General features: G+C 47.2%; 1 protein-coding gene across 11 annotated transcripts in view; it reads right to left on the bottom strand.

Annotated features, from left to right (window-relative positions):
- HUWE1 (HECT, UBA and WWE domain containing E3 ubiquitin protein ligase 1) overlaps window positions 1–25327 on the bottom strand; it is a 428879-nt gene that overhangs the window by 214987 nt on the left and 188565 nt on the right. For 8 of the 11 annotated variants that reach the window (XM_085898280.1, XM_085898284.1, XM_085898279.1 and 5 more), the window contains 12 exons: window positions 19595–19790; window positions 19130–19297; window positions 18872–19026; window positions 15992–16061; window positions 15601–15818; window positions 11340–11551; window positions 11056–11238; window positions 10705–10877; window positions 10210–10355; window positions 10001–10103; window positions 9718–9822; window positions 2044–2168 (listed from right to left, as the gene is read on the bottom strand). In XM_085898280.1, coding sequence (XP_085754406.1) covers window positions 2044–2168; window positions 9718–9822; window positions 10001–10103; window positions 10210–10355; window positions 10705–10877; window positions 11056–11238; window positions 11340–11551; window positions 15601–15818; window positions 15992–16061; window positions 18872–19026; window positions 19130–19297; window positions 19595–19790 — 1854 coding nt within the window. The remainder of the gene's footprint in view (window positions 1–2043; window positions 2169–9717; window positions 9823–10000; window positions 10104–10209; window positions 10356–10704; window positions 10878–11055; window positions 11239–11339; window positions 11552–15600; window positions 15819–15991; window positions 16062–18871; window positions 19027–19129; window positions 19298–19594; window positions 19791–25327) is intronic. The other 3 variants (XM_085898286.1, XM_085898278.1, XM_085898285.1) reach the window with 1 other exon arrangement.

A 25327-nucleotide genomic window follows, 5' to 3' on the forward strand; every position in this document is an offset into this window, starting at 1 on the left:
GATATTTGAGGTCCACACTTTTAATGAAGAGGTAGGGGAGGAGGCTTTGGGTGCAGGAGGTGGAGGGGGAGGGGGAGGGTAGGACAAGAGACGAGGGGGGGAGGTAAGGAGGGTTGTTGAAAGAGTGTGGGGTATTGCAGAATAGCGAGGGGAGGGGCCGAATGAGGAGGAGAAAAGGCTCTGTGGTGCTGGTGGAGAGGGGGGACAAGAGTCAAGCAAGAAGCCAGTTGAGGATTTGCGGAGCTGGAGTGAAGAGAGGGGGGGGAGAGGGCAGTGGAGCGAGGCAGCTTGGTGGATGAGAGGGGGGGCAACTTTGAGAAGGATGAGTGAGGAGGATGAATGATGGGAGAAGGTAGGGGGGAATTTTTGAGAGAGGTGAGAGGGAGGCTTGGAGGGAGAAGAGTGGGATGGTTGCTTTGAGAGTGAGAGTGAGGGGTGAGGGGGTGAGTTGGCACTGAAGTTGGAAAAAAAGAATCGGTTGATGGAAAGCGAACATCCATGGCAAACTGTGGTTTTTAAAAGTTTTAGGTCAGAGATGCGATTTAGCACAATTCTTGATGGATGCAATGAAGGCGAATTCAGAGAATGGAGAGAAGAAGCGCTGTAATAGTTCGATTTTTTTAGGCAAGGAATGAAGGAGAGCTCGAAATGAGAGCAGTCTGTTAAAATAGCAGAAGAGTCGTGCATTATGAAACAGTAAAGAGTACCACATGTGTGAGAGAGGAAGATGAAGCATTATAAGATCGTTTTTGTTGTTAATATTAATGTTTGAGAGAGTTCAACAGATTAGGTCATGGAAGTGTAGGGAAAAAAAAAAAATCGAGGAAGAAGACGAGAAGGAAGTTAAGAGGAAGAAGAAGAAGCAGAATCGGGAGAAGGTGAGCGTGTTGTTGTTGTTGTGTATTTTTTTTTTTTTTGAGATAAGAAAGAGATTAGTTGGGAGAATGGGGGATGTTTGGAAAGTGGGGAGGATGAAAATTGAAGGTAATGGGGAGGATAGAAATTGAAGGTAATGGGGAGAAAAAACAAAAAAAAAACAAACAAACAAAAAAAAAAACGATCAAACACCGAGTGGAACCGGTAGGCCTCAAGCCACGGCCAAGACCTAGGCCTCAAACACCAGGTAAGAACGTCGACAAAAATACTCACAAAATAGCACGATTTTTGAAACAAAACCGAACTAGGAACACACAGTAACATGTAGGTGAGAAAATTAAACAGTTAAAACGGGACAACTAACGACCGGAAACTTAACTTTGAGAACGTCAGCAGGGAGCCCCGAAGGAGACCTCATGTCGTTCCAAACCCGGAACTGGAAGTTTCCCTAAACACTTCCCTAAACAACAATTCCCCTAAACACTGCCAATACGCCATTATATGGTAGCTGGAAATTAGAAACACGTTCAGCAAGTTCTGTGGTCGTCCGGAAGACGTCAATCAAATACATCTACATACGTCAATATGCATTGGAGATACGTTACACAGGTTTAAAGCACGTTACTCATAGGTTAGAAATAAGTTTCGGGTACGCTAAACATTACCTCGACGCGTTTCGACTTATGAGTAACTTCCAAGTAACGTGCGTCGACGTGTGTCAACGATCGCATAACGTGCCTACAACTTATGGCCAGCGTATGCGGAATGTGTGAGTTATATGCTGGCAAACGTGGAAAAAATTTGAGCATGCTTAAAATTTGTCGACGAGCTCGGCATACTATGACGTATGCCAGCGTGCTCTTAACGTATACCAAACTTACCCATAACGTATTCGACGTACGCCAGCGTTTTAGACAATTTTTTCATACGTCGGCATACGCTGGCGAAAAACGTCAAGGTGTGACAGGGCCTGAATGATAGAATTAATGCCGATGACATTGCCAGCTCATTAATGAGAACTTGAGTCGAAGGAATTAAAAAATAAAATAAAATTAAAAAACAGGAAGGTATTCAAAGCACAAAAATGAAAAACTGTGAAGAATGAGCAAAATGTAAGTGTAAAAGGAGTATGGATTCTCCAACAGAAAAGGCACAGCTATGTCCTACCTGATCCAGGGGTACCTGCTCATCCTCCTCATCTTCCTCACCTACATGGCTGTCATCATCATCATCATCATTGCTGCCACTACTGTCTTCCTCCTCTTCTTGGGTATTGTCTTCATCTTCAGGATCTTCGAGACAAACAGGAAGAGGCTCAACACAAAATAAGAACCAGGGATGTAATGAATTAAAAAAAAAATTCTCATTAATCAATTTTACCAATGCGGAATTGAAAAGACCGCTTAGCCTTCCAAGATGTTCTATCATGGTAATGGTGGACCCAAACTGAAGTTGTGCACCTGATAATTGAAGTGTTCTTGAGACCTATTTTTGGAGGATTGTGACGTAATTAACAAAAAAACACATGACCATTTTACCATAACTGGTACAATTTTCCAGAGATTTCAACGTATATTTTTTTTTGTATATATAGTCGAGGTTCATGGATTGATTAACAAATTTATTGATCACAAGCAAATACCACCCGTTACTTCATTGATGGGAATACAAAAGGAGGGAGGGGGAATAAGAGGGGTGGGGGAAGGGAACTTGGATGCGTCCAGAGACAAACGCAGCCCAGATGCGTGTGGAGACAAACATCTGTGGCCTTAGCTGAAACCTGACATCTTTCCATACAGGTTGCCACTGACAAACCAGACAATCTGCTTAACAGAAACTTTCCTCCTTCAAGATGTCACCGACTCCCGAGTATCTCTCCCTGGTTACTCCCTCCTCCGGTTTGACAGACCTGAGCCTCGTCCTGGTGGAGGAGTTGCTCTCTTCATCAAAGACTCAATTCCTCACTCGCCATGCACTGCCCTCTCTCCCCCACACACCCCCAGGAATACCTCTGGTTACGGATTCCCCTCCACTCTCACCTCGTGTTTATGTGTATGTTGCACCGTCCACCAAACAGTGAAGACTCCATTTACATCTCACTCTCCGAAAACATCGACCAACTTCTATTCTCTCATCCCAACTCTCTCTTTCTCATATGTGGTGACTTCAATTGTCGCCATGCCAGTTGGCGAGGTGTGAGTACCTGCCATGGCACTTCAGCAAAGGACTTCTGTGACTCATTGGGACTGACACAATCTGTCAACTTCCCAACCTGGATCTCAAGCAATGGTACTCCATCTCTTCTGGATCTGATTTTTACGAATTCCCCGAAAATATCTGCTGTTCTTCCTCTGCTCCAATCGGCTCATTTGACCACATCCTTGTCAAAGTATACATCTCTCTGACTGTTATTCGAGAACCACCTAAGCACCGTCGAGTCTGGCATTTCACTCAGGCCGACTGGCAGGGACTTCACCAGATATCAAACTTCTAGACTGGTCTTCAACCTCTACTTCCTCTGACATCAACTCATCCTGGGAATTCTTTCAAAGAATCTTGCTCTCTCATGCAACGATTTATCCCATCTCGTCTTCAGTTGTCCGACCTTTTGTCCCGCACATCGTACACTGAAATTGTGGCAAGGCAGTTGGCCTGAAACAACTTACCTTCGCTTCATGGAAAGCTAATCCAACTGAAAGCAATCTCAGTTCCTTCCACAAAGCTCGGGACAAGTGTGTATCTACCCACAGGAGAGCCAGAAAACAACATCTTTCAAATCTCAAGTCTGAACTCTCAAACCTGTCTCCGTCCTCCAAATCCTGGCGGCGACAAGTTAACCTCCGCCATCGAAGATCGGAGGTTACAGTTTTCACCCCTTTCTGTTTGTGAACAGTATTCCGGAAAAACTCCTCGACGGATTTCGACGAAACTTGGTGGGGGGATGAGGTATGGTCCAAGGATCATGCCATTAGATTTTGGACTTGGGTCCAAAATACAATATGGCCGCTATGGTGGCCATTTTGAAAAAATATTTGAATTTTTTTTTTTTTTTTTGCATTTTTACATGTTTTAAGTGATTTCCAACCCCCTCCCCCCCACCAAAAAAAAATTGTTACAGAGAAAAAAAAATTTTTGCAACTGTTTTTTCAACAAAATTGATTTTTTTTTTGCATTTATCCATGTTATAAGTGATTTCCAACAAAAAACATGCCAAAATAATAATTGCGGCTGATTTTGGCACTTCAGGTGGATATACCCACGTAAAATCAATTTCTGTCTCAAGGAATCGAGTTATGACGAATGAATTGAATATGTAAAAGTTAAAAGTAAAAGGGAAAGTTGCAAACTATAACTCTGTGAGCACTGTTGATGTCAAATTGAATGAATAGGATGTCAGGTTCACTTGAGTGACCCAGCAGTATTGGCAGCGGAGGTTTTGCACTCCACCGAGTGCTCCCCCTCTAGTTAAGTCTGTTTCTGGCGTATGTTTCCAATCCATCCCTCCCTTATCTAAAATGGTAGCACAGCTGACGCTGCACGTGAAAAGGCTAAATGCCTAAACTCCGTGATTGTTTCTAAATTTTGTGCCCCCAAACCCTTCGCTCTCTGTCGTCACCGTCCCCAGCTGTTCCTGGACTCTGTGTCCTTTTGCCCTGACAAGCTTCGTGTCAAACCTCGACTCAGATTCTGCAACCGGTCCAGATGGCAGCAGCCCACGTGTCCTAAAAACCTGATCTGCTGCTCTTGCTCACGGTCCTCTGCCATCTGCTTGGAAATCAGCAAACATTACTGCTCTGCATAAAAAAGCTGCAAAACAGATCTGTGCAACTACAGACCAATCAGCCTTCTCCCAATCATCAGCAAGGTTACGGAATCCATCATCACTTCAGACATTAAATCCTTCTTCTTCTCCAATGGCTTGATTTCAAATCATCCATTTGGATTCAGACGAGGTCACTCAACCCTGGATATGCTGTTTGCTCTTCCAACAATGGATGAAGATCCCCAATGCGAGATATTAAATCAGAGCCATCTCCCTCGACATATGGCGTGCCTTCAATACGATTTGACCCCCTGCCCTGCATACCAAAAACTCTCTTCCGATGGTATCCAAAAACATCTCCACTCATGGCTCACAGACTTCCTCTCCTGTCGCAGCCAACCTGTGGCCCTTAATGGAGTTCTCTCATCCCCTCTTCCTGTCCAGGCTGGAGTTCTTCAAGGTAATGTTCTGGGCCCTGTTCTTTTTCTGGTTTTCATCAATGATCTCTCTGACTCTCTGGAAAATCCTCTTTATCTCTTTGCAGTACCATCTGTCATCCCTCATACCGGCAAGCAGCAGCCTCTTCACTCTCTGCAGATCTGGATAAAATCACAAGCTGGTCCAACACGTGGAACATCTCTTTCAAGCATGACAAATCTCATACTGTCACGATGTCTCTCCGAAAGGACCATCTGGAACACCCACCCCATCTACTTTCTCAACAATCCTCTTGAAGAAGTCCTTTCATTCAAGCTTTTGGGCCTCACTATCTGTCACGATCATTTCTGGGAAAGCCACATTTCCAAGCTGGCCGACAAATCCAATTGCTGACTGGGCATCCTCTGTCATGTGAAGTCAGAGAGAGAGAGAGAGAGAGAGAGAGAGAGAGAGAGAGAGAGAGAGAGAGAGAGAGAGAGAGAGAGAGAGAGAGAGAGAGAGAGAGAGAGAGAGAGAGAGAGAGAGAGAGAGAGAGAGAGAGAGAGAGAGAGAGAGAGAGAGAGAGAGAGAGAGAGGAGAGGAGAGGGAGAGGGAGAGGAGAGGGAGAGGGAGAGGGAGAGGGAGAGGGAGAGGGAGAGGGAGAGGGAGGGAGAGGGAGGGAGAGGGAGAGGGAGAGGGAGAGGGAGAGGGAGAGGGAGAGGGAGAGGGAGAGGGAGGGAGAACGGGAGGGAGAACGGGAGGGAGGGAGAGGGAGAGGGAGAACGGGAGGGAGAACGGGAGGGAGAACGGGAGGGAGAACGGGAGGGAGAACGGGAGGGAGAACGGGAGGGAGAACGGGAGGGAGAACGGGAGGGAGAACGGGAGGGAGAACGGGAGAGGGAGAACGGGAGGGAGAACGGGAGGGAGAACGGGAGGGAGAACGGGAGGGAGAACGGGAGGGAGAACGGGGAGGGAGAACGGGAGGGAGAACGGGAGGGAGAACGGGAGGGAGAACGGGAGGGAGAACGGGAGGGAGAACGGGAGGGAGAACGGGAGGGAGAACGGGAGGGAGAACGGGAGGGAGAACGGGAGGGAGAACGGGAGGGAGAACGGGAGGGAGAACGGGAGGGAGAACGGGAGGGAGAACGGGAGGGAGAACGGGAGGGAGAACGGGAGGGAGAACGGGAGGGAGAACGGGAGGGAGAACGGGAGGGAGAACGGGAGGGAGAACGGGAGGGAGAACGGGAGGGAGAACGGGAGGGAGAACGGGAGGGAGAACGGGAGGGAGAACGGGAGGGAGAACGGGAGGGAGAACGGGAGGGAGAACGGGAGGAGAACGGGAGGGAGAACGGGAGGGAGAACGGGAGGGAGAACGGGAGGGAGAACGGGAGGGAGAACGGGAGGGAGAACGGGAGGGAGAACGGGAGGGAGAACGGGAGGGAGAACGGGAGGGAGAACGGGAGGGAGAACGGGAGGGAGAACGGGAGGGGGAACGGGAGGGAGAACGGGAGGGAGAACGGGAGGGAGAACGGGAGGGAGAACGGGAGGGAGAACGGGAGGGAGAACGGGAGGGAGAACGGGAGGGAGAACGGGAGGGAGAACGGGAGGGAGAACGGGAGGGAGAACGGGAGGGAGAACGGGAGGGAGAACGGGAGGGAGAACGGGAGGGGGAGAGGGAGGGAGAACGGGAGGGAGAACGGGAGGGAGAACGGGAGGGAGAACGGGAGGGAGAACGGGAGGGAGAACGGGAGGGAGAACGGGAGGGAGAACGGGAGGGAGAACGGGAGGGAGAACGGGAGGGAGAACGGGAGGGAGAACGGGAGGGAGAACGGGAGGGAGAACGGGAGGGAGAACGGGAGGGAGAACGGGAGGGAGAACGGGAGGGAGAACGGGAGGGAGAACGGGAGGGAGAACGGGAGGGAGAACGGGAGGGAGAACGGGAGGGAGAACGGGAGGGAGAACGGGAGGGAGAACGGGAGGGAGAACGGGAGGGAGAACGGGAGGGAGAACGGGAGGGAGAACGGGAGGGAGAACGGGAGGGAGAACGGGAGGGAGAACGGGAGGGAGAACGGGAGGGAGAACGGGAGGGAGAACGGGAGGGAGAACGGGAGGGAGAACGGGAGGGAGAACGGGAGGGAGAACGGGAGGGAGAACGGGAGGGAGAACGGGAGGGAGAACGGGAGGGAGAACGGGAGGGAGAACGGGAGGGAGAACGGGAGGGAGAACGGGAGGGAGAACGGGAGGGAGAACGGGAGGGAGAACGGGAGGGAGAACGGGAGGGAGAACGGGAGGGAGAACGGGAGGGAGAACGGGAGGGAGAACGGGGGGGAGGACGGGAGGGAGAACGGGAGGGAGAGAGGGAGGGGGAGCGGGAGGGAGAACGGGAGGGAGAACGGGAGGGAGAACGGGAGGGAGAACGGGAGGGAGAACGGGAGGGAGAACGGGAGGGAGAACGGGAGGGAGAACGGGAGGGAGAACGGGAGGGAGAACGGGAGGGAGAACGGGAGGGAGAACGGGAGGGAGAACGGGAGGGAGAACGGGAGGGAGAACGGGAGGGAGAACGGGAGGGAGAACGGGAGGGAGAACGGGAGGGAGAACGGGAGGGAGAACGGGAGGGAGAACGGGAGGGAGAACGGGAGGGAGAACGGGAGGGAGAACGGGAGGGAGAACGGGAGGGAGAACGGGAGGGAGAACGGAGGGAGAACGGGAGGGAGAACGGGAGGGAGAACGGGAGGGAGAACGGGAGGGAGAACGGGAGGGAGAACGGGAGGGAGAACGGGAGGGAGAACGGGAGGGAGAACGGGAGGGAGAACGGGAGGGAGAACGGGAGGGAGAACGGGAGGGAGAACGGGAGGGAGAACGGGAGGGAGAACGGGAGGGAGAACGGGAGGGAGAACGGGAGGGAGAACGGGAGGGAGAACGGGAGGGAGAACGGGAGGGAGAACGGGAGAGGGAGAACGGGAGGGAGAACGGGAGGGAGAACGGGGGGGAGAACGGGAGGGAGAACGGGAGGGAGAACGGGAGGGAGAACGGGAGGGAGAAGGGGAGGGAGAACGGGAGGGAGAACGGGAGGGAGAACGGGAGGGAGAACGGGAGGGAGAACGGGAGGGAGAACGGGAGGGAGAACGGGAGGGAGAACGGGAGGGAGAACGGGAGGGAGAACGGGAGGGAGAACGGGAGGGAGAACGGGAGGGAGAACGGGAGGGAGAACGGGAGGGAGAACGGGAGGGAGAACGGGAGGGAGAACGGGAGGGAGAACGGGGAGGGAGAACGGGAGGGAGAACGGGAGGGAGAACGGGAGGGAGAACGGGAGGGAGAACGGGAGGGAGAACGGGAGGGAGAACGGGAGGAGAACGGGAGGGAGAACGGGAGGGAGAACGGGAGGGAGAACGGGAGGGAGAACGGGAGGGAGAACGGGAGGGAGAACGGGAGGGAGAACGGGAGGGAGAACGGGAGGGAGAACGGGAGGGAGAACGGGAGGGAGAACGGGAGGGAGAACGGGAGGGAGAACGGGAGGGAGAACGGGAGGGAGAACGGGAGGGAGAACGGGAGGGAGAACGGGAGGGAGAACGGGAGGGAGAACGGGAGGGAGAACGGGAGGGAGAACGGGAGGGAGAACGGGAGGGAGAACGGAGGGAGAACGGGAGGGAGAACGGGAGGGAGAACGGGAGGGAGAACGGGAGGGAGAACGGGAGGGAGAACGGGAGGGAGAACGGGAGGGAGAACGGGAGGGAGAACGGGAGGGAGAACGGGAGGGAGAACGGGAGGGAGAACGGGAGGGAGAACGGAGGAGAACGGGAGGGAGAACGGGAGGGAGAACGGGAGGGAGAACGGGAGGGAGAACGGGAGGGAGAACGGGAGGGAGAACGGGAGGGAGAACGGGAGGGAGAACGGGAGGGAGAACGGGAGGGAGAACGGGAGGGAGAACGGGAGGGAGAACGGGAGGGAGAAGGGGAGGGAGAACGGGAGGGAGAAGGGGAGGGGGAACGGGAGGGGGAGGGGGAGGGAGAACGGGAGGGAGAACGGGAGGGAGAACGGGAGGGAGAACGGGAGGGAGAACGGGAGGGAGAACGGGAGGGAGAACGGGAGGGAGAACGGGAGGGAGAACGGGAGGGAGAACGGGAGGGAGAACGGGAGGGAGAACGGGAGGGAGAACGGGAGGGAGAACGGGAGGGAGAACGGGAGGGAGAACGGGAGGGAGAACGGGAGGGAGAACGGGAGGGAGAACGGGAGGGAGAACGGGAGGGAGAACGGGAGGGAGAACGGGAGGGAGAACGGGAGGGAGAGCGGGAGAGCGAGAGAGCGAGAGAGCGAGAGAGCGAGAGAGCGAGAGAGCGAGAGAGCGAGAGAGCGAGAGAGCGAGAGAGCGAGAGAGCGAGAGAGCGAGAGAGCGAGAGAGAGAGAGAGAGAGAGAGAGAGAGAGAGAGAGAGAGAGAGAGAGAGATGAACATTTGCTCCAATAACAGCCTTTGCTTCCAGAATTTTGTTATACAAATTCACAATTCACCTCTGATTCCAGAATTTTGTTACAACCTGTAAAGTGTGACAAGAGCTTCACGGCAGCAATTTTAAAGTGGAGTTTGAAAATAAAGAATATTACTCAGATAAAATTACGCGCTGAAAATGTGGTTGTCGTGGCACAGAAAATATAATTAACTAACCTTGCCGTGTGCTCGAGCGTGCTGAAGCTTGAGTGGATGGTGCAACGTCCATAAGTACATCCTCCTGTGCATCATGCTCAGGCACATGATCGGCATCTGTTTGACCTGCCAAACAATGACAGTACGTGATGCTTTGCAAGGAACGTTTGTTTCAGCTTTCTGCTATAAAAGCGAACAAAGATTAATCCACATAGCCAGCTTGCTAATTGAAACACAAGTCCATGTGCCAAAGCAGATCGATTATGAAAATGTGGGGAAAAGCAGCATTTCCCTCCAGACCCACCTCTTCGGATGATACAGGCTTCGGCAAGGATCTCGGGTGTGACATTGTTCATGTCGTCACGATCAAGGAGCTCCCCAATGAGATCCTCCAATTCATTTTCAACCTGCAAGCCATGGGTTAGAAGCTCAAACAACAGTGTGGCCCAATGAGATCACCCTGGCTGGATTGGACATACCTCTAAAATACAAGAAGTTGAACAAAAATCACACCTGCATCTCTTGTCTGTGATTTGCCCTTGCACCAGTCATGCCTTCCTCAACATCGGCATCAGTTTCAGCTTCCATAAGATCAGCATCAGCACTGACAACAGGTCCTGCTTCCTCCTCTTGAGCCTCGGTCTCACATGGATCGCCTGCTGAGAGAGAATGCAAGATCAAGCCATACATCTTTGGCACATTGGGCTTGACCGTCATCCTTTAATAAAATATCAACTCAGAATTTTGTAAGTCTTCACAAGTATCAGCGGGAATTTGTTCACCGTCAAATTTACTCATGTTCTCCATTTTAAATGTATAAATTCTCGAATTCCCCAAACACCATGGAATTTGTTTTAATGCACAAAGTGTCATGAACCCAAGCTGCTGCAAAAAAAATACAAGTGGAAAATCAAGAATACATTGCCTTCAAATAAAAAAAATAAAAAAACAATTGTGGAGGAAACAATGGAAACTTTCATGAGGCATCAACATTCATGAACAACTGACCAAGCTCTTGCGTGTTGCTGTTTGGGTCAGCTGCATTACTTCCAGCTTCTGCTTCATTTTTCCCTTTGCTGCCGGTGCTTTTTCCACCAAACAAACTGCTGGGCTGGTTTACAATACGCGACAGTGTCTCTAATGGTTTCAATGCTGCATTCACAGTGTTTGCCATGTTGGGACTGTGGTGGAATTGTGAAAACAAAAGACCAAAACTTCCATAAAACTTGCAGCGAATCAAAAATTGAAGTCCCAGACTTGGGACAAGTACTCTTTTTTTTTCTTTTTCTTTTTCCAAGCAAGTTTAGATTGCAGCCTTTATTTCCACCCTCAATATTGAACTTTACCAAACTAATGCACCTGGAGAGATCTAGACTGTGAGGTACCCGTGCCAGATCACTGACGAGCCCTTTCTTTAAGAAAAGACGAATCATGTTGTTGACACCATTTTGCTGGGCTTTGAGAACAGGACCACTGCAGAAGGTGGGACTTGTTGGGCAAGACTCCATAATGGTGCTTATGATGCACATAACTGCTTGAAGTCTGCAGGAACCACAAATTTGTGTCACCATTATAAAAAAGAAAAACACTTTGGTTGTACCCAATATCAGCTGTTCCAAAGTTAATCTGTCCATTCAACAGACCTGGCATGCTTCTCTGTGCTTTCAGACAGGGAGAGAGCACGTCCCAATGCCGCTTTCACCTCTGTGACCAGCGCCAGCTGAGCATCTGTACACTGGTTAGCCGCAGCTACAGAAGCAAGGAACAGCCGTGCAAGAGCAGGCGAATCTTTGTCACCCACGACCTGTGTCTGTGGCAGCAGGCAATCCAGCACGAAAGCTAACATGCTGCATTCCTGAATCACATAGGAATGGAAAAACAAACAGAAGTTCAACTCCACTGAAAACTTACCTCAAAGCTCAAATCGAGTACATCATAGGCATTTCCACCAACATATTGGAATGCTCCAGCATGAGAGAGTTACAGCATTCTATTTTTGAGGGGAGGTGAGGTGGGGAATAATTGTCAATAGCTTAAAGTGAAGTGTCAGCTGTCACAGACAGAATAAAAGAGCAAAGAGGTTATAAAGTTGAATGGCCCATGCAGCCAACAAGTGGTCTAATATTTGAGAGCAATCGCTTGAAATATTGGGCAAAAGAACAATCCACAAACGAAATGAAGTTTCAAAAATTTGATTTGATTGTCAGAAAAAAAAATTCCTCAAGTGAAATCACTCAAAAGGTTTGAATGTGGAAGTGACCAATGTGAGTAATCAAAATGCATATACTCCAAACGGAAATCGTAACACTATTTTGGTACTCCGAGCATGAGCAAAATTTGCAGAAGTGCAATGGGAAATCTGCAGTACCTTACATCAATGGGGCCTCAAAAAGGAAAGATAAAACTCTGGCAAGGAAGGATGGATGTCAATCACACAAACTACAGAAGAAATTAGTACATTTATATATTTAAGCTTTCCACCATCCTTTCAATCAAATGCTGCACATTTCAAAGTTGGCCTCGAAAGCTCGTCGCCGACTGGGCATCCTCCATTGTTCAAAGTCCTTCTTTAAGGCGCTGTCACACCCTGACGTTTTAGCCAGCAATGGCAACGTATAAAAATGTATGCAAAACGTTGGCGTACGCTGAAGTTTTGAGGTTTTTTTTTTTTAAGTTTTGGTCGTATTCATAACGTGTTGGTCGTATGCATAACATATTAGTAACGGGCACAGAACGTTTCGTTGTGTTGTAGATAACTTATACCAACGAATGCTTAGCCTGTTGTCGGCGTTCACAACCTATGCCCAACGATAGTTTAACTTCGGCATAGCGCGCTGCACGTATCACCGACGATCACGTGGCATAGCCTGTTAAAAGGCTGCCGCACGCCCATTTAAATCATAACCGCCTGAAAATTGGAAGTGTCAACATCGCAGTCACACCTTGACGATTTAGCCAGCGTATGCCGACCTATGAAAAATGTGTGTAAAACGCTGGCACACGTCGAATACGGTATGGGTAAGTTGTGCATACGTTAGGAGCACGCTGAAAAACGAGGAAGTACGCTGTCATATTCCATGGTACGTCTAGTACATCGTGAAATTTCAAGCATGCTGAAAATTTTACGACGTACTCGACGTATGGCTCACAAGTTCAGCATATGCTGGCATAAGTTCTCTGCACGCTCCGCGATCGTTGACACACGTTACTTGTAAATTACTCATAAGTCGAAACACGTCGAGGTAATGTTTAGCATACCCGAAACTTAATTTTTAACCTATGAGTAACGTGCTTTGAACCTATGTGTAACGTATCTCAAACGCACATTGTCGTATGTGGAGGAATTTGATTGACGTCTTCAAGACGACCACAGAACTTATTCAAGGTGTTTCTAACTTACATCTCCTGTATAATGGCGATTTGGCAGCGTTTATGGGAATTGGTATATACAAATGGGCTTCACAAGAGGAACTGGTCAGCGGTCCAGACTCCATGTTGAGTAGATGTCAATGTCAGTAGTATCAGTAGTAGTAGTAGTAGTAGTAGTAGTAGTAGTAGTAGTAGTAGTAGTAGTCGTAGTAGTAAGTCCATGTCAGTAGTGGTAGGTGAGTGTGATGGGGAGGGTCTGGGTGATGATGGATCCTCGTTGCGTCCACGAATAGGAGACTACTTTGCACCATTGTTCGATGTTCTTTTTGGCTAATTTTTTTTTTCTCATTCCCACGATGAACTATTTTTTTGTTTGTTTTAAAAGTATTCAAAACGACTTGGACAAATGCATAATGTACTAGTAATGAACACAGAACGCTTCGATAACTTATTATTAGCGTGTTTTAGGCGTCCACAACCTATGCCCAACGATAGTCTAACGTATGCATAGCGTGGCAGCGTATCGTCGACGATAACGTGAGGTTTTCTTTTCAGAGGCTGCAACTTCACTTTTAATAAATGGCTGTCACTCGCCTATTGTTTTTGGACGCTGGTGCTTGGCAATTGAAATCGTTTCCATTGAATGAGTGAAATCGCTTCCACTGGACTATTGAAATGATTTAATAATAATGCTTGGTTATCCTTGGACACACTCTGGCTAGCAGCTCGTCGAACATCGCTGGGGGCATTCGCAGGAAGTTGATGAAGGATGCATGGTCCTCGTTCCGGAGTTCCACCATGAGCTGGTGATATATGCCGCAATGGCGTCGCCTCCCGATCCATGGTCTGACCCAGTTCCTTCTCCTCCGTTCACGTCTTCTTCTCCCGGCTCTATTGGCACGCAACTGGTGCAGTGTCAACTCGATGAGGTCATGTTCATGTTGGAGGACAGGTAGGTATTGTCGTCTCAGCCTTGCCGTATCCTCCATCTCTCGGAATGACATGGACATGTACTCACCACGAAGTCTAAAAAAAGATGGGTTCTCCTGTGAAGCCCTTTTTATATACCAATTCCCCTAATCGCTGCCAAATACGCCATTATACGGTATCTGCAAGTTAGAAACGCGTTCATTAAGTTCTGTTGTCATCCTGAAGACGTCAAATATGTCTTCGTCTTTTTCAAGGAACGTGTTGCGAAGTGTGAACAACATTCGTGTAGCGTGCTTACAAAACGTTACTCATAGGTTAGAAATAAGTTTCGGGTACGCTAAACATTACCTCGACGTGTTTCGACTTATGAGTAACTTAAAAGTAACGTGTGTCAACGCGTGTCAACGATCGCATAACGTGCCTACAACTTATGGCCAGCGTAGCGGAACGTGCGAGTCATACGCCGGCATACGTCGTAAAATTTCAAGCATGCAAAAATTTGAGGTCAACCCAAAAGTACAACGTTTAAAGCCAGCGTACTACGACTTATGGCAGTGTTTTTCAGCTTGCTCTTAGCGTATACAAAACGTACCAATAACGTATTCGACGTGTGCCAGCGTTTTAGACAAATATTTCATAAATCGGCATACGCTGGCTGAATCGTCAAGGTGTGACAGCGGCTTTAACATGCCTGAACTCCTCGCCACCTACAAGGCCTTCATCCACAGCTTGATGGAATACTGCTCTCCTCTTTGGGCTGGCTCCACTGCCTCACACCTTGCTCAGCTTGACGCCGTGGAAAGCTAAGCTTTCATGATTATTGGAATCTCCCGCGAGGAAGCAGAGTCCATCGGCTCATCACTTTCCCATTGCAGACAGGTCAGTGGTCTCTCGATCTTCCACCTCCTCCTTTCTGGTTTTGCAACCTCTGCTCTTTCCATGCTTTGTCCCCCACCTGACCGACCCCCTCCTCTCCCCCAAGGTTGCTTCAGGGTGCACACTGTCCAGAATAAACCCCCTTCTGGTGAAACTACCTCAATCCAGTATCACTGCTCAACTCCACTCATTTATTCTACTTTTTCCCCCACCTGTGGAACAAACTTCCACATTATCTTCAATCTCATTATTCTTCAAGACAGCTGTTAATCCCCATCTCAGATCATGAGATTTTCTACCCTCATTAACCCAACTCACCCCAAGCCATCCTCCTCTTCCAAATAACCAGTTTTCCCCTTCTGTATCCATCCTTTCTTGCCCCCCCCCTCTCTCGAATGGTTTTTGTCCTTGCACTGTTACATTCTGATCTGTTCAGTGCACTCGCTCTTCCACAAGCCGAGACTGTATACAAAATAATAATAACGATGACGACATTTTTCCATGTATGCATGTGCAATATAGAGTCAAGCAAGCCAGAGATATGGTGATTTACCCCTGCCATACTTTGCTTCATTTATATAATCTGTGATAGCGGATCACATTTGAATGATGGAAATTTAGGTTCCTTTACAATGTGATGAAGGATTCGTTTATTCTCGGGTTTGAAGTTAACAGAAAAAAGGAGGCTTTTAAATCCTATGACGAAGTTTATGTGCATGTATAATTTACTTCCTTGATGAGGGGCGATTGGCCAGCTGTGTAATTGTAGGCGACGATAAGAGAGGCACAGCCAGCATACGAGCGAACAAGCTCAGCGAGCAGCCGTAAAATGGCAGACTTGGTCATGAGTGGTGCTGCCAAAGCCTTTGCTTTGGCCTTAAGCTCATCCCCACCTTGATCTGCTCCACGATCCTTACCACTCTCCTTGTCTTCACTGGATGCTGCACCTTGAAGGAAATCAGCATAAAATGTGTTCAACAATTTCCACGTTGGTACATCGGCATTTAATCACAATGAGCAAGCCACTTGACATAATCCAATGCCTTATGAGCACCAAGCTCATTTAAAAAACTTTTATAAATGATGGGAAACAGGAAGTACAATGCAAAAAACATCTTACTGTCAGCTTGTGCAGCAGCACCAGTCTGAGTGCCATCCATTGAATTTCCTTCAGATGAAAATACCAAAGCCTTGAAGACAAAAAGGTTTTAAAAAATTGAATTGTATGGCATGAGATATGTGTATGGTCATGTTTAATAACAAATTACACTGAAAGCTACAATAACTAACTTTAAACTATTACAGGAGTATGTTGGACATGCACAGTACATGCATGCACCTGGAATATTAACCCAACTGCTTGGAGCATATGGAAATACAACATTTCCTGAGATCGTGAACATATTTAAGAATGGTCTTTGCAGCCCCATGCATCTACTTTTAACAAATATCTGCCAAAAGTTATAATTATGCCTTGGACACCAAAGGTGATCTCCACATTTCAGATTTGAGGTTTTTCAGTTGTCTGTCCTTTGCAGTCTCATTCATATTGTATGCCTCCAAGAAAGATATTCATTGATATGTTGAAGATGAAGCAAACATGTTCCATTACATATACAAGTTGCCCATGCCCACACGGAATTCCAAATGGGGTAGTGAAGGAGTAAGAAAAATGCAAATGGCGTCCATCATCGAGCCAGCAAGCTGGGAGCTGCAATTAACATGTATTGCCACATATGATGCAATTTAAATGCTCTAATGGTGGCGAGGTGTTCCATTTGAAACTTATATTATTTGTTTTTTTTTGTAGACATTGTCGAGGCTCATATGAAAGCTAACACACAATGGACATCAAGGGGGGAGGGGGGCAGGAGACAAGAGTGGTGGGAGAGAGAAGGACAAAACAGTGGGGAAGAGAGACATGAGATCTGTGGAAGGGAGAAGGATGGGGCGGGGAACACGGAGGAAACGAGATGGACACCACAGGGTCTTTCAGGAAGGAAAGCAGGGAATTTGAAGTTGGGATTGGGGTGGATTAAAGGGGGTAGAAAATATCATGGTTTTGGATGGGGGAAGATAGGTGGTGGTGAACAGCTGTTTTGAAGACCTGGAGGGAAGAATGGGATTGAAGAGAGTGTGGGAGTTTATTCTAAAGGCAGGAAAAATATAGAATGAAAGAGTGAAGGTGAGCAGGGATTCGTGATTTTGGTAGTTTTACCAAAAGTGGGTTGCTGGCAGACATTAAGCGACCTGCAGAAATATGGTGGGGACATAATCGCAGACAAAGCGGGGGGGGGTGGCCGAGACTGGACAGAAGAAATTAGGGGGGCGAGACCGGAAGACAGAAAGATCACCGACCTGCCTGCGGTGAGAGTGAGAGGCCCAAAGACTCAGCCTCACCACAGGAGATACCAATGATCCGAAATGCCTTGGTTTCCACAGCATGAAGCCAAGAAAGGTGAGAGGCAGGAGCACCAGTCCAGAGAGGAGAAGGGTACTCCATTAGGCTGAGGAGGAAAGCTTTGTATGTGGTCAGAAGCTTAGGTGGGCCAAATAAGGACTGCATAACGGAGGATGCCCAGTCGGTGACTGGCTTTGGAGAACAGGTTGGAAATGTGGCTTTCCCAGAAAAGATCATGGCAGATAGTGAACCTCGACACTTGAATCAAAGGACTTCATCCAGAGGATTATTGAGAAAGTAGATGGGGTGGGGGGAGGGGGGGTTCCAAATAGTCCTTTCGGAAAGACATAGTGAGAGTGTGAGATTTGTCTGGATTGAAAGATATGTTCCACGTGTTGGACCAGTTTGTGATTTTATCCAGATTTGCAGAGAGCGAAGAAGCTGCTGCTTGCCGGTCTGTGGGATGACAGATAGTACGGCAGAGGGTGGAGTCATCAGCAAAGATAAAGACGATTTTCCAGAGAGTCAGAGAGATCATTTATGAAAACCAGAAAAAGAACAGGGCCGAGAACGCTGCCTAAAGGAACTCCAGCATGGACAGGAAGAGGGGATGAGAGAACTCCATTTAGAGCCGCACGTTGGCTGCGACAGGAGAGGAAGTCTGCGTGCCACAAGTGGAGATGGCCTTGGATACCACAGGAAGAGCGTTTGGTGAGCAGGGCTGGGTTGCAGACTGTATGAAAAGCACACGATATGTCGAGGGATATGGCTCTGATTTCTTGTCTGGCAATGAGGACCACCATGTATTGTTGGGAGAGCAGAAGTAGCATATCCAGGGTTGAGTGACCTGGTCTGAAATCAATGATTTAGATGCAAACACGGAGTTTAGGCATTCAGCCTTTTCACGTGCGGTCTCAGCAGTCCGGCCATTTGAGGTAAGGGAGGGAATGGAGGGGGAACATACATCAGAAACAGATTTAATTAGATGCCACCAAGACTTGGAGGAGGGAGAGAAGTTTGAGAGTTCAGACATGAGATTAGAAAGACGTTGTTTTCTGGCTCTCCTGAGGGTAGATACACACTTGTTCTGAGCTTTATGGAAGGAACTGAGATTACCCTCAGCTGGATTTGCTTTCCATGAGGCAAAGGCAAGTTGTTTCAGGACAACTGCCTCGCCACAAGCTTCAGTGAACCATGGGCGAAAGGGTCGGACAAATGAAGATGAGAGGGGATAAATCTGTGCATGAAAGAGACATATGACATCATAATAATCACGACATATGACATCATAATTATCATTAAAACATGCATGAGAAGTCAGCACCTATGGTGAAAATTGTGTCAATCGGATTAGAGGTTGCAGAGAAAACAGAAAATTAGCAGAGATGTACGAACGGACAACCCAAAAACATAATGCCTCTGGCGATTTCGTCAGTGGAGACTTTTAAAAATAATAATTTTTTTAAATACAAAAAACACAGAAAGCTCCAGTTATCTTGACAGTGGAGGTTTCTTTTTTTGGGGGGGGGGGGGGGGGGTTCGAGAATTTTTTTTTTTTAGAAATTCAAGAGTAAAAGCAGAAATCAAACTTGTGCTCACATTGAGCCCAAATGATGTTGGCTGCTCATAATCAGTGGTTGCGAGGGGTCCAGTGCGAAACTGTTGATCTATGTCATCACCCAGATCACGCAAAAGGTGGCTCAGCTCTTGTGTCATGTTCCCAGGGCCTCCAGCTTTGTTATCTTGTTTGTCACCTGAGCAATAACAAAAATAATACAATTATTCCATCATGCAGCAAAATAGTAACATGATTTTTGAGGGTACAACAGGAGATGCATGCAGGAGGCAATCACATACCCTCATCTGTGGCATGTAGAGCTGCCAGGGCATTCAGTAGGTCATGAAGAACATCTCGAATTGCATCCGACACTTGTGGCTGTGGTGTTGGCTTCACTGGTGTGGTCTTAAGTAGCTGCACAGCATTCGGTCCCTTGATGCGGAGGTTTTCAGCATCATCATCAGATGCTGATGCGTGCACACAATAAAAAGGACACAAAACAAGACCCCCAACTCACAAAACATTTTCAATCAGCAAATTATTGTTTCAATATCAATAAAGGGTCCAGACCTGATACATTACAAAATACAGAAGACAAAAGTAAAGCAATGGACCTACCATTTACATGGAATGGGTGCTATTTTGTCATTAATTTTATTACTGAGCAAAATAACAAAGCTCATAACAATGCAGTTTGCACCCATTAATCCAACAAAAAACGAAAAGCACAGAAATAAAGAAAAGGCATATGCCAAAACGCCCACCAGAGCCGTTACCACGTGGAGCTGGCAATGCAATACGCATGCAGCTCTTAGCAACCTCCACAAAGATATCAGGATGGCGGCAAGCAGCTGGGCCCAGCACACGCAGAATGTAATGCATCTCCCTGGTTCCAAGGCTTCCGGACACCACGCCGGACGTGGTGGAGCCCGCACCACTGGTCACCGCAGAGCGAACAACCTATCAGCATCATGAGAAACATGCCACAAATATTTTACTCACTTTTAAACAGGGCCAAAGCCGAAGGCTTGGCAAATATGCACGGATGTATTTAGGTGCTGGTCGCCGGTCTTTTTACCCGCCACGTTTTCACATGAGACTGGCAACTTTGACTGAAAATAGAACACTATGTGGGAGTGCACCAGCTATACGATTTACTTGAAAGCCCCATCAAAATAAAGTCGACAATAATCCAGAACATCCCTTTTCTCAATCGTCTGTGTCCGACACCGTTTCATTATCATTGTGGTGAGTCCCAAACGTCAACTTGTACAATCAGAAGCCTTACCCAAGTCAGCCTGGATGTTCCGGAAATTGCCAGAATTTCCCACGCCGCCATCAAGTGAAGTGAACACAAGATGAAGCGATCCTGTTAAGTCAGCCTCATGGAGGCTTTTGCCTTCCAGAAGAACAGAGATGCCAACTTTTGGAAATCAGAATTAGGGAGGATTTGCAACAGACACCAAATAATGTGCGCCAAGCGCACATCTCGAGCGCGGAGCGCTCGACCCTTGCGGCGGGGTCCAGGGCCCGCCTTAGGGCCCTGGAAGCTCTGGGGTTCTAGACGCTCTCTAGTGCCCTCTGAGCCCTATTTTGGAGCATTTAACATGTTAAGAATTCCCACTTTTTGAACAAAAAAGGGGAAAATTGTGCACTTTTTAATGTTACATGTATGCTAATATTAGTAAGTTAGGGGACAATCAAAGATTAACAAAAAGCACAAAAGAAGCAATATTTTTCTTACCTTACTGGCTGGTACTACTGCTGCTTGCTTTTTCCATGGCAGCTTTGCTGAGTGACAGCTGTGTGGCTCTTTTAGCCCTTCTGATTATGTCTTTGCTGTATTCTCTCTGGTAGCAAGGGGTGCTATGAGCTAGTTTTTCAATTAAGAGAGCTTCCAGGGTTTTGACACTCAAATTGGGACGAAATTCAGTATGATTCTTCCGTACAAGACTGAGTGCCCGCTCACATGATGCGTTCGAATGAGGAATGACCAAGATTCCCTTCATCACTTTGCTCAAATTAGGATACTTCTTGGCACCAGTGCAGGGATCTGTGAACTGTGAAATCCGATGCCACTGCTCATCCACTCTCACTGTCTCAGTAGCAATTGTAGCTATGGAGGCGTCTGCCTGGTAGTGAGCGAATTCACTCTCAAGACTGTCTATGTCACTATCACCGCCACTGAACAGACAGGGGAATTTCTTGATGAAAAACTCCACACAGTCAAACCCCACTTCTTGGTGTAGCTTAACATCCAGCACCTGAGCATGCTTGGCTAATTCATCATCTAGCGGCCAGGTTTTGAAGATGTAATTGCAGGCTTTCACATAATATGAGCGAACTGCACTGAAGAAACCTTGGATGTCTGACTCACTCAGAGTGAAGGTGGATTTCTTGAGACTCCTTTGTTCCCTTATATACAGTTTGGCATCGTTCCCAATCATGAGGTCCTCATCATTCTTCTGATGATTTCTGTCAGGGAAGGGTACATTTACCAGAGCAACCGATGACACCGATGGTTTCAAAAACCGTACGAAGATATCTTTCAGAAGACCATTCAATTCTCCGTGCAGGAGATGAATACAGGGTTCGTCTCTTTGGAGCAGAAGATTCCCCTTCTCAAAAAGCTTGTTAGCATATCGAAGGAAGAAACAATAGAGTTTTGTTTGTGGAGACAAGAACATCCTGTTGACACGTTTTTCTCTAGATTCCTGCACAGTGTTTGAGGAAGATGCGCTTTTAGTTGTAGAACTCGTAGTACACTTAGCCGCAGGGCGATCACACTTGCGTTTACTGCCAGCAGAAGAGGTCAGACTCGTAGTACCAGATCCAATTTTACGTTTGAGGAGAGAGCTTGAGGTAGGTGCAGCCAAGGAAGAAGACCTCTGATTCGAAGGTTTTGCTGAGCTTCTATCAAGTGATTTGGCAAAAGCAGAACTTAACTTGGGTCCTTCTTTGCCTGTAGATGGGACTATCACAGTCTTTCTCGACTCTGAAGGGATCTGCTTTGTAGATGAACGTGATGAAGGGCCGGTGATGCTACCTGCTCTCAGCATTGGTTTTGGTGCTGTCCCTGCTGTCTTCTTCGCAGCAGATACTGCAGTGGTAGTGGTGAATGCTGCTCCACTAGTGCTTGATCCTGCAGTGCCAGTACTGGCAGTAGATACAGTGCCGTCCTTCTTGCTCGTTGTTAGAGTCTTGGCTACAGTTGGTTGCATTTTTCTTCGTACTTCTTCTTTGAAGAAGAGGCGAAGTGGCTCCCACTGTTCAATCAGCCTGTCTAGGCACTGACCAAGGGACAGCCACCTTGTTGCGACATGCTTCAGAATCTTGTGTGTCGGGGCATCACAGAGTTCTTGCAGTGCTTTCACTCCTTTGACGCGTTTACTACTTTTGTCCAAGTAGTAGTAAATATCGATGAGAAAGTCATCTAATTCAATGGGTAAGGCCTGAGCCGCCTTCTTGGCCGTATTGTGCATCATATGACAAGGGCATCCCATGATGTAGCACTCTGGATATTGTTTGTGGATATAAGCAGCGACTCCTTTGTGCTTGCCCACCATGACAGAGGCATTATCAGCGCAAAAGGAAACACAATTTCCCCACGGAATTTTCCTGTCACTGAACTCATGATCAAGCAGTTTGAAAATGTTTTCTCCAGTAGAATCTTGTTTGCACGCAGGCAAACTTAGCAAACCTTGCTTCACAATCCCAGCACTGTTGTCATAGTACGAAATCAGGACAGGATATAGCTGGGCCTCACCACTGTCATTGCTACCGTCTGTAGCTAGGCTAAATGGAGCTAGTCTAGCAATATCGGCAATAGATGAAGCAGTAACATTTGACAACTCACCAATTATTGCTGAAGTTTTTGTTCTTGCATATCCATACTTTGAAGCAACTTTTGAATCTGGAAACATCTTTTGAAATAGAGGTCCAGCATGATCTGAGACTGATATGGGAAAGTTATGTTCCACAATAAATCCACTAAAGAGAAGTTCCGCTCGGGTAACATCCTCTTCCTCGCTTGTCCCTTGTTTGGTGAAATAATTCAGAAGTGTACCGGTACTCGTGCTCGAAGATCTCTCCTTTGCAATGTCTGTGTGCCGTTTGCTTCCAACGTGCTTCCGAATATCATCGCGACCTCCGTGCTCAACTGAAATATCAACGCTGCATACTGTACAATACGCATGATGAATTCCTCTTTCAGACTTTCGAATACACGGGTATTGGAGACTGTATTCGGTCTTGTACTTCTGAGACCATTTCTTGGTCTTCGTAAGCTTCTTTTCTGCCATTTCGTAATCAACATCGAGGGCTTGAAGCATCGGTAACTTCGAAGTCGATGTTCCACAGCTGCAGCGCGACTCGTAGAACTCTAGCGGCTGTTAAACACCGCACGGTGGTCACGACCGCTGGGCTGGTACGGGGCCCAGCTGTATGCAGTGAGCGTATCGCATGCATATACACTGTGCATACATACCGCATGCACTAAATCTCAGTGCATGATCACATAAGCGAGATCCAGACCCAATATTCCGCTGCTCCTCATTTGAATTTGCAATTTTTTACGTACAATTTGGTAGCAGCGAACGTTATGGAGTTACCACATGCTATACGTAGCAGACGATGCTTTTCATTCAATTCTCATACTAGTACATTCTGATTAGTGAACAGTGCAAAAATATCAAAATTTCGGGAGGATAAGGATAGTGATCGTAAGGGCGGGAGTTTGGGTGAATTTTCGGAAGCCTCCCGATGAAATCGGGAGGGTTGGCATCTGTGGAAGAACCGTGTTAAAGACAAATAAGTGTTTACAATTATATTTACATAGGGTACATATTCCAAGATTTCAGTGCTACTGTCTCAAGAATCTGTTCGGTTTTCTTGTCCCATCAGTCGTTTATTTATTAAACTAGCAAATAAAACCCGTCGCTTCGCTAATGGGAATATTTAGGGGTGGGGGGAGCAGAGGGTTGAGGGAGTGATGAAATGGGGGTGAGGAAGGAGGGGGAGCAAGGGACGGCAGCCTGAGGAGTGGGGCAAGGGAAGGCAGCGTGAGGGGTGGGGCCTATCTCAACCTATCCCCTTCCCTCCCATACAAGCAAATGTAAAATTGAGACTATGAAAGATTGAGACTTGCTGATTAAAGCACTTCTTCCCTTTCATATTTTCATTCCACTCAAAGAGCGAACCAACGAATATTTGCCCATGTTCGACTTCAGGGAATAACTTAATTTTCTTATAACATACATTTCCATCAAGTATATTCACAAGGAATAAATTGAAAATTGGTTCTTGGTATAAGTGTCTTTGTTGAGCAGAAATGAAATGATAAACTTCTATTTATGCTCTTATTTTTCATGGTCTTTCCAAATTCAACATTATGTGTTATTAACCTCTGCCATCAAAGATGGATGGAGGTTACTGATTTCACCCCTTTCTGTTTGTTTGTGAACAGTATTACGGAAAAACTCAACAGATTTCGAGGAAACTTGGTGGGGGGGGTTAAGGTCTGGTCCAAGGATCATGCCATTAGATTTTGGACTTGGTCCAAAATCCAATATGGCCGCTATGGCGGCCAATTTGAATTTTTTTATTTTTATTTTGCATTTCTACATGTTTTAAGTGATTTCCAACCCCCCCCCCAAAAGAAATTGTTGGAGAAAAAAAATTTTTTGCAACTTTTTTTTCAACAAAATTTCGATTTCTTTTTTTTGCATTTCTACATGTTTTCAGTGATTTCCAACCCCCCCCCCCACCCCCCAAAAAAAATTGTTCAAGAAAAAACAAATTGCAAATTTTTTTCAACAAAATTCCGATTTTTTTTGCATTTCTACATGTTATAAGTGATTTCCAAAAAAAAAAAAAAACATGCCAAAATTATAATTGCGGCTGATTTTGGAACTTCAGGTTCAGGGATATATCCACGTAAAATAAATTTCTGTCCAAGGAATCTAGTTATGACGAATGAATTGAGTATGTAAAAGTTAAAAGTAAAAGGGAAAGTTGCAAACTATAACTCTGTGAGCACTGTTGATGTCAAATTGAATGAATAGGATATCAGGTTCACTTAAGTGACCCAGCAGTATTGGCAGCGGAGGTTTTGCACTCTACCGAGTGCTCCCCCTCCAATTAACCTCCACCATCGAAGATGGATGGAGGTTACTGTTTTCACCCGTCTGTTTGTTTGTGAACAGTATTACGGAAAAACTGCTGGACGGATTTTGACGAAACTTGGTGGGAGGATTAGGTATGGTCCAAGGATCATGCCATTAGATTTTGGACTTGGTCCAAAGAAAAATATATATATATATATTTTGCAATTTTTTTCCAAAAAAAATTTCGATTTTATTTGAAAAATATTTGAATTTTTTTTTGCATTTCTACATGTTTTAAGTGATTTCCAACCCCCCCAAAAAAACAACAAATTTTGCAACTTTGTTTTCAAAAAAATTTCGATTTTTTGGGGGCATTTCTTCATGCGCGTCGAT

This window comes from Eptatretus burgeri, chromosome 10 (genome assembly GCF_056783735.1).
Source record: "Eptatretus burgeri isolate ZD-2024b chromosome 10, Ebu_testis_v1, whole genome shotgun sequence".
In the NCBI taxonomy this organism is placed as follows: domain Eukaryota; kingdom Metazoa; phylum Chordata; class Myxini; order Myxiniformes; family Myxinidae; genus Eptatretus; species Eptatretus burgeri.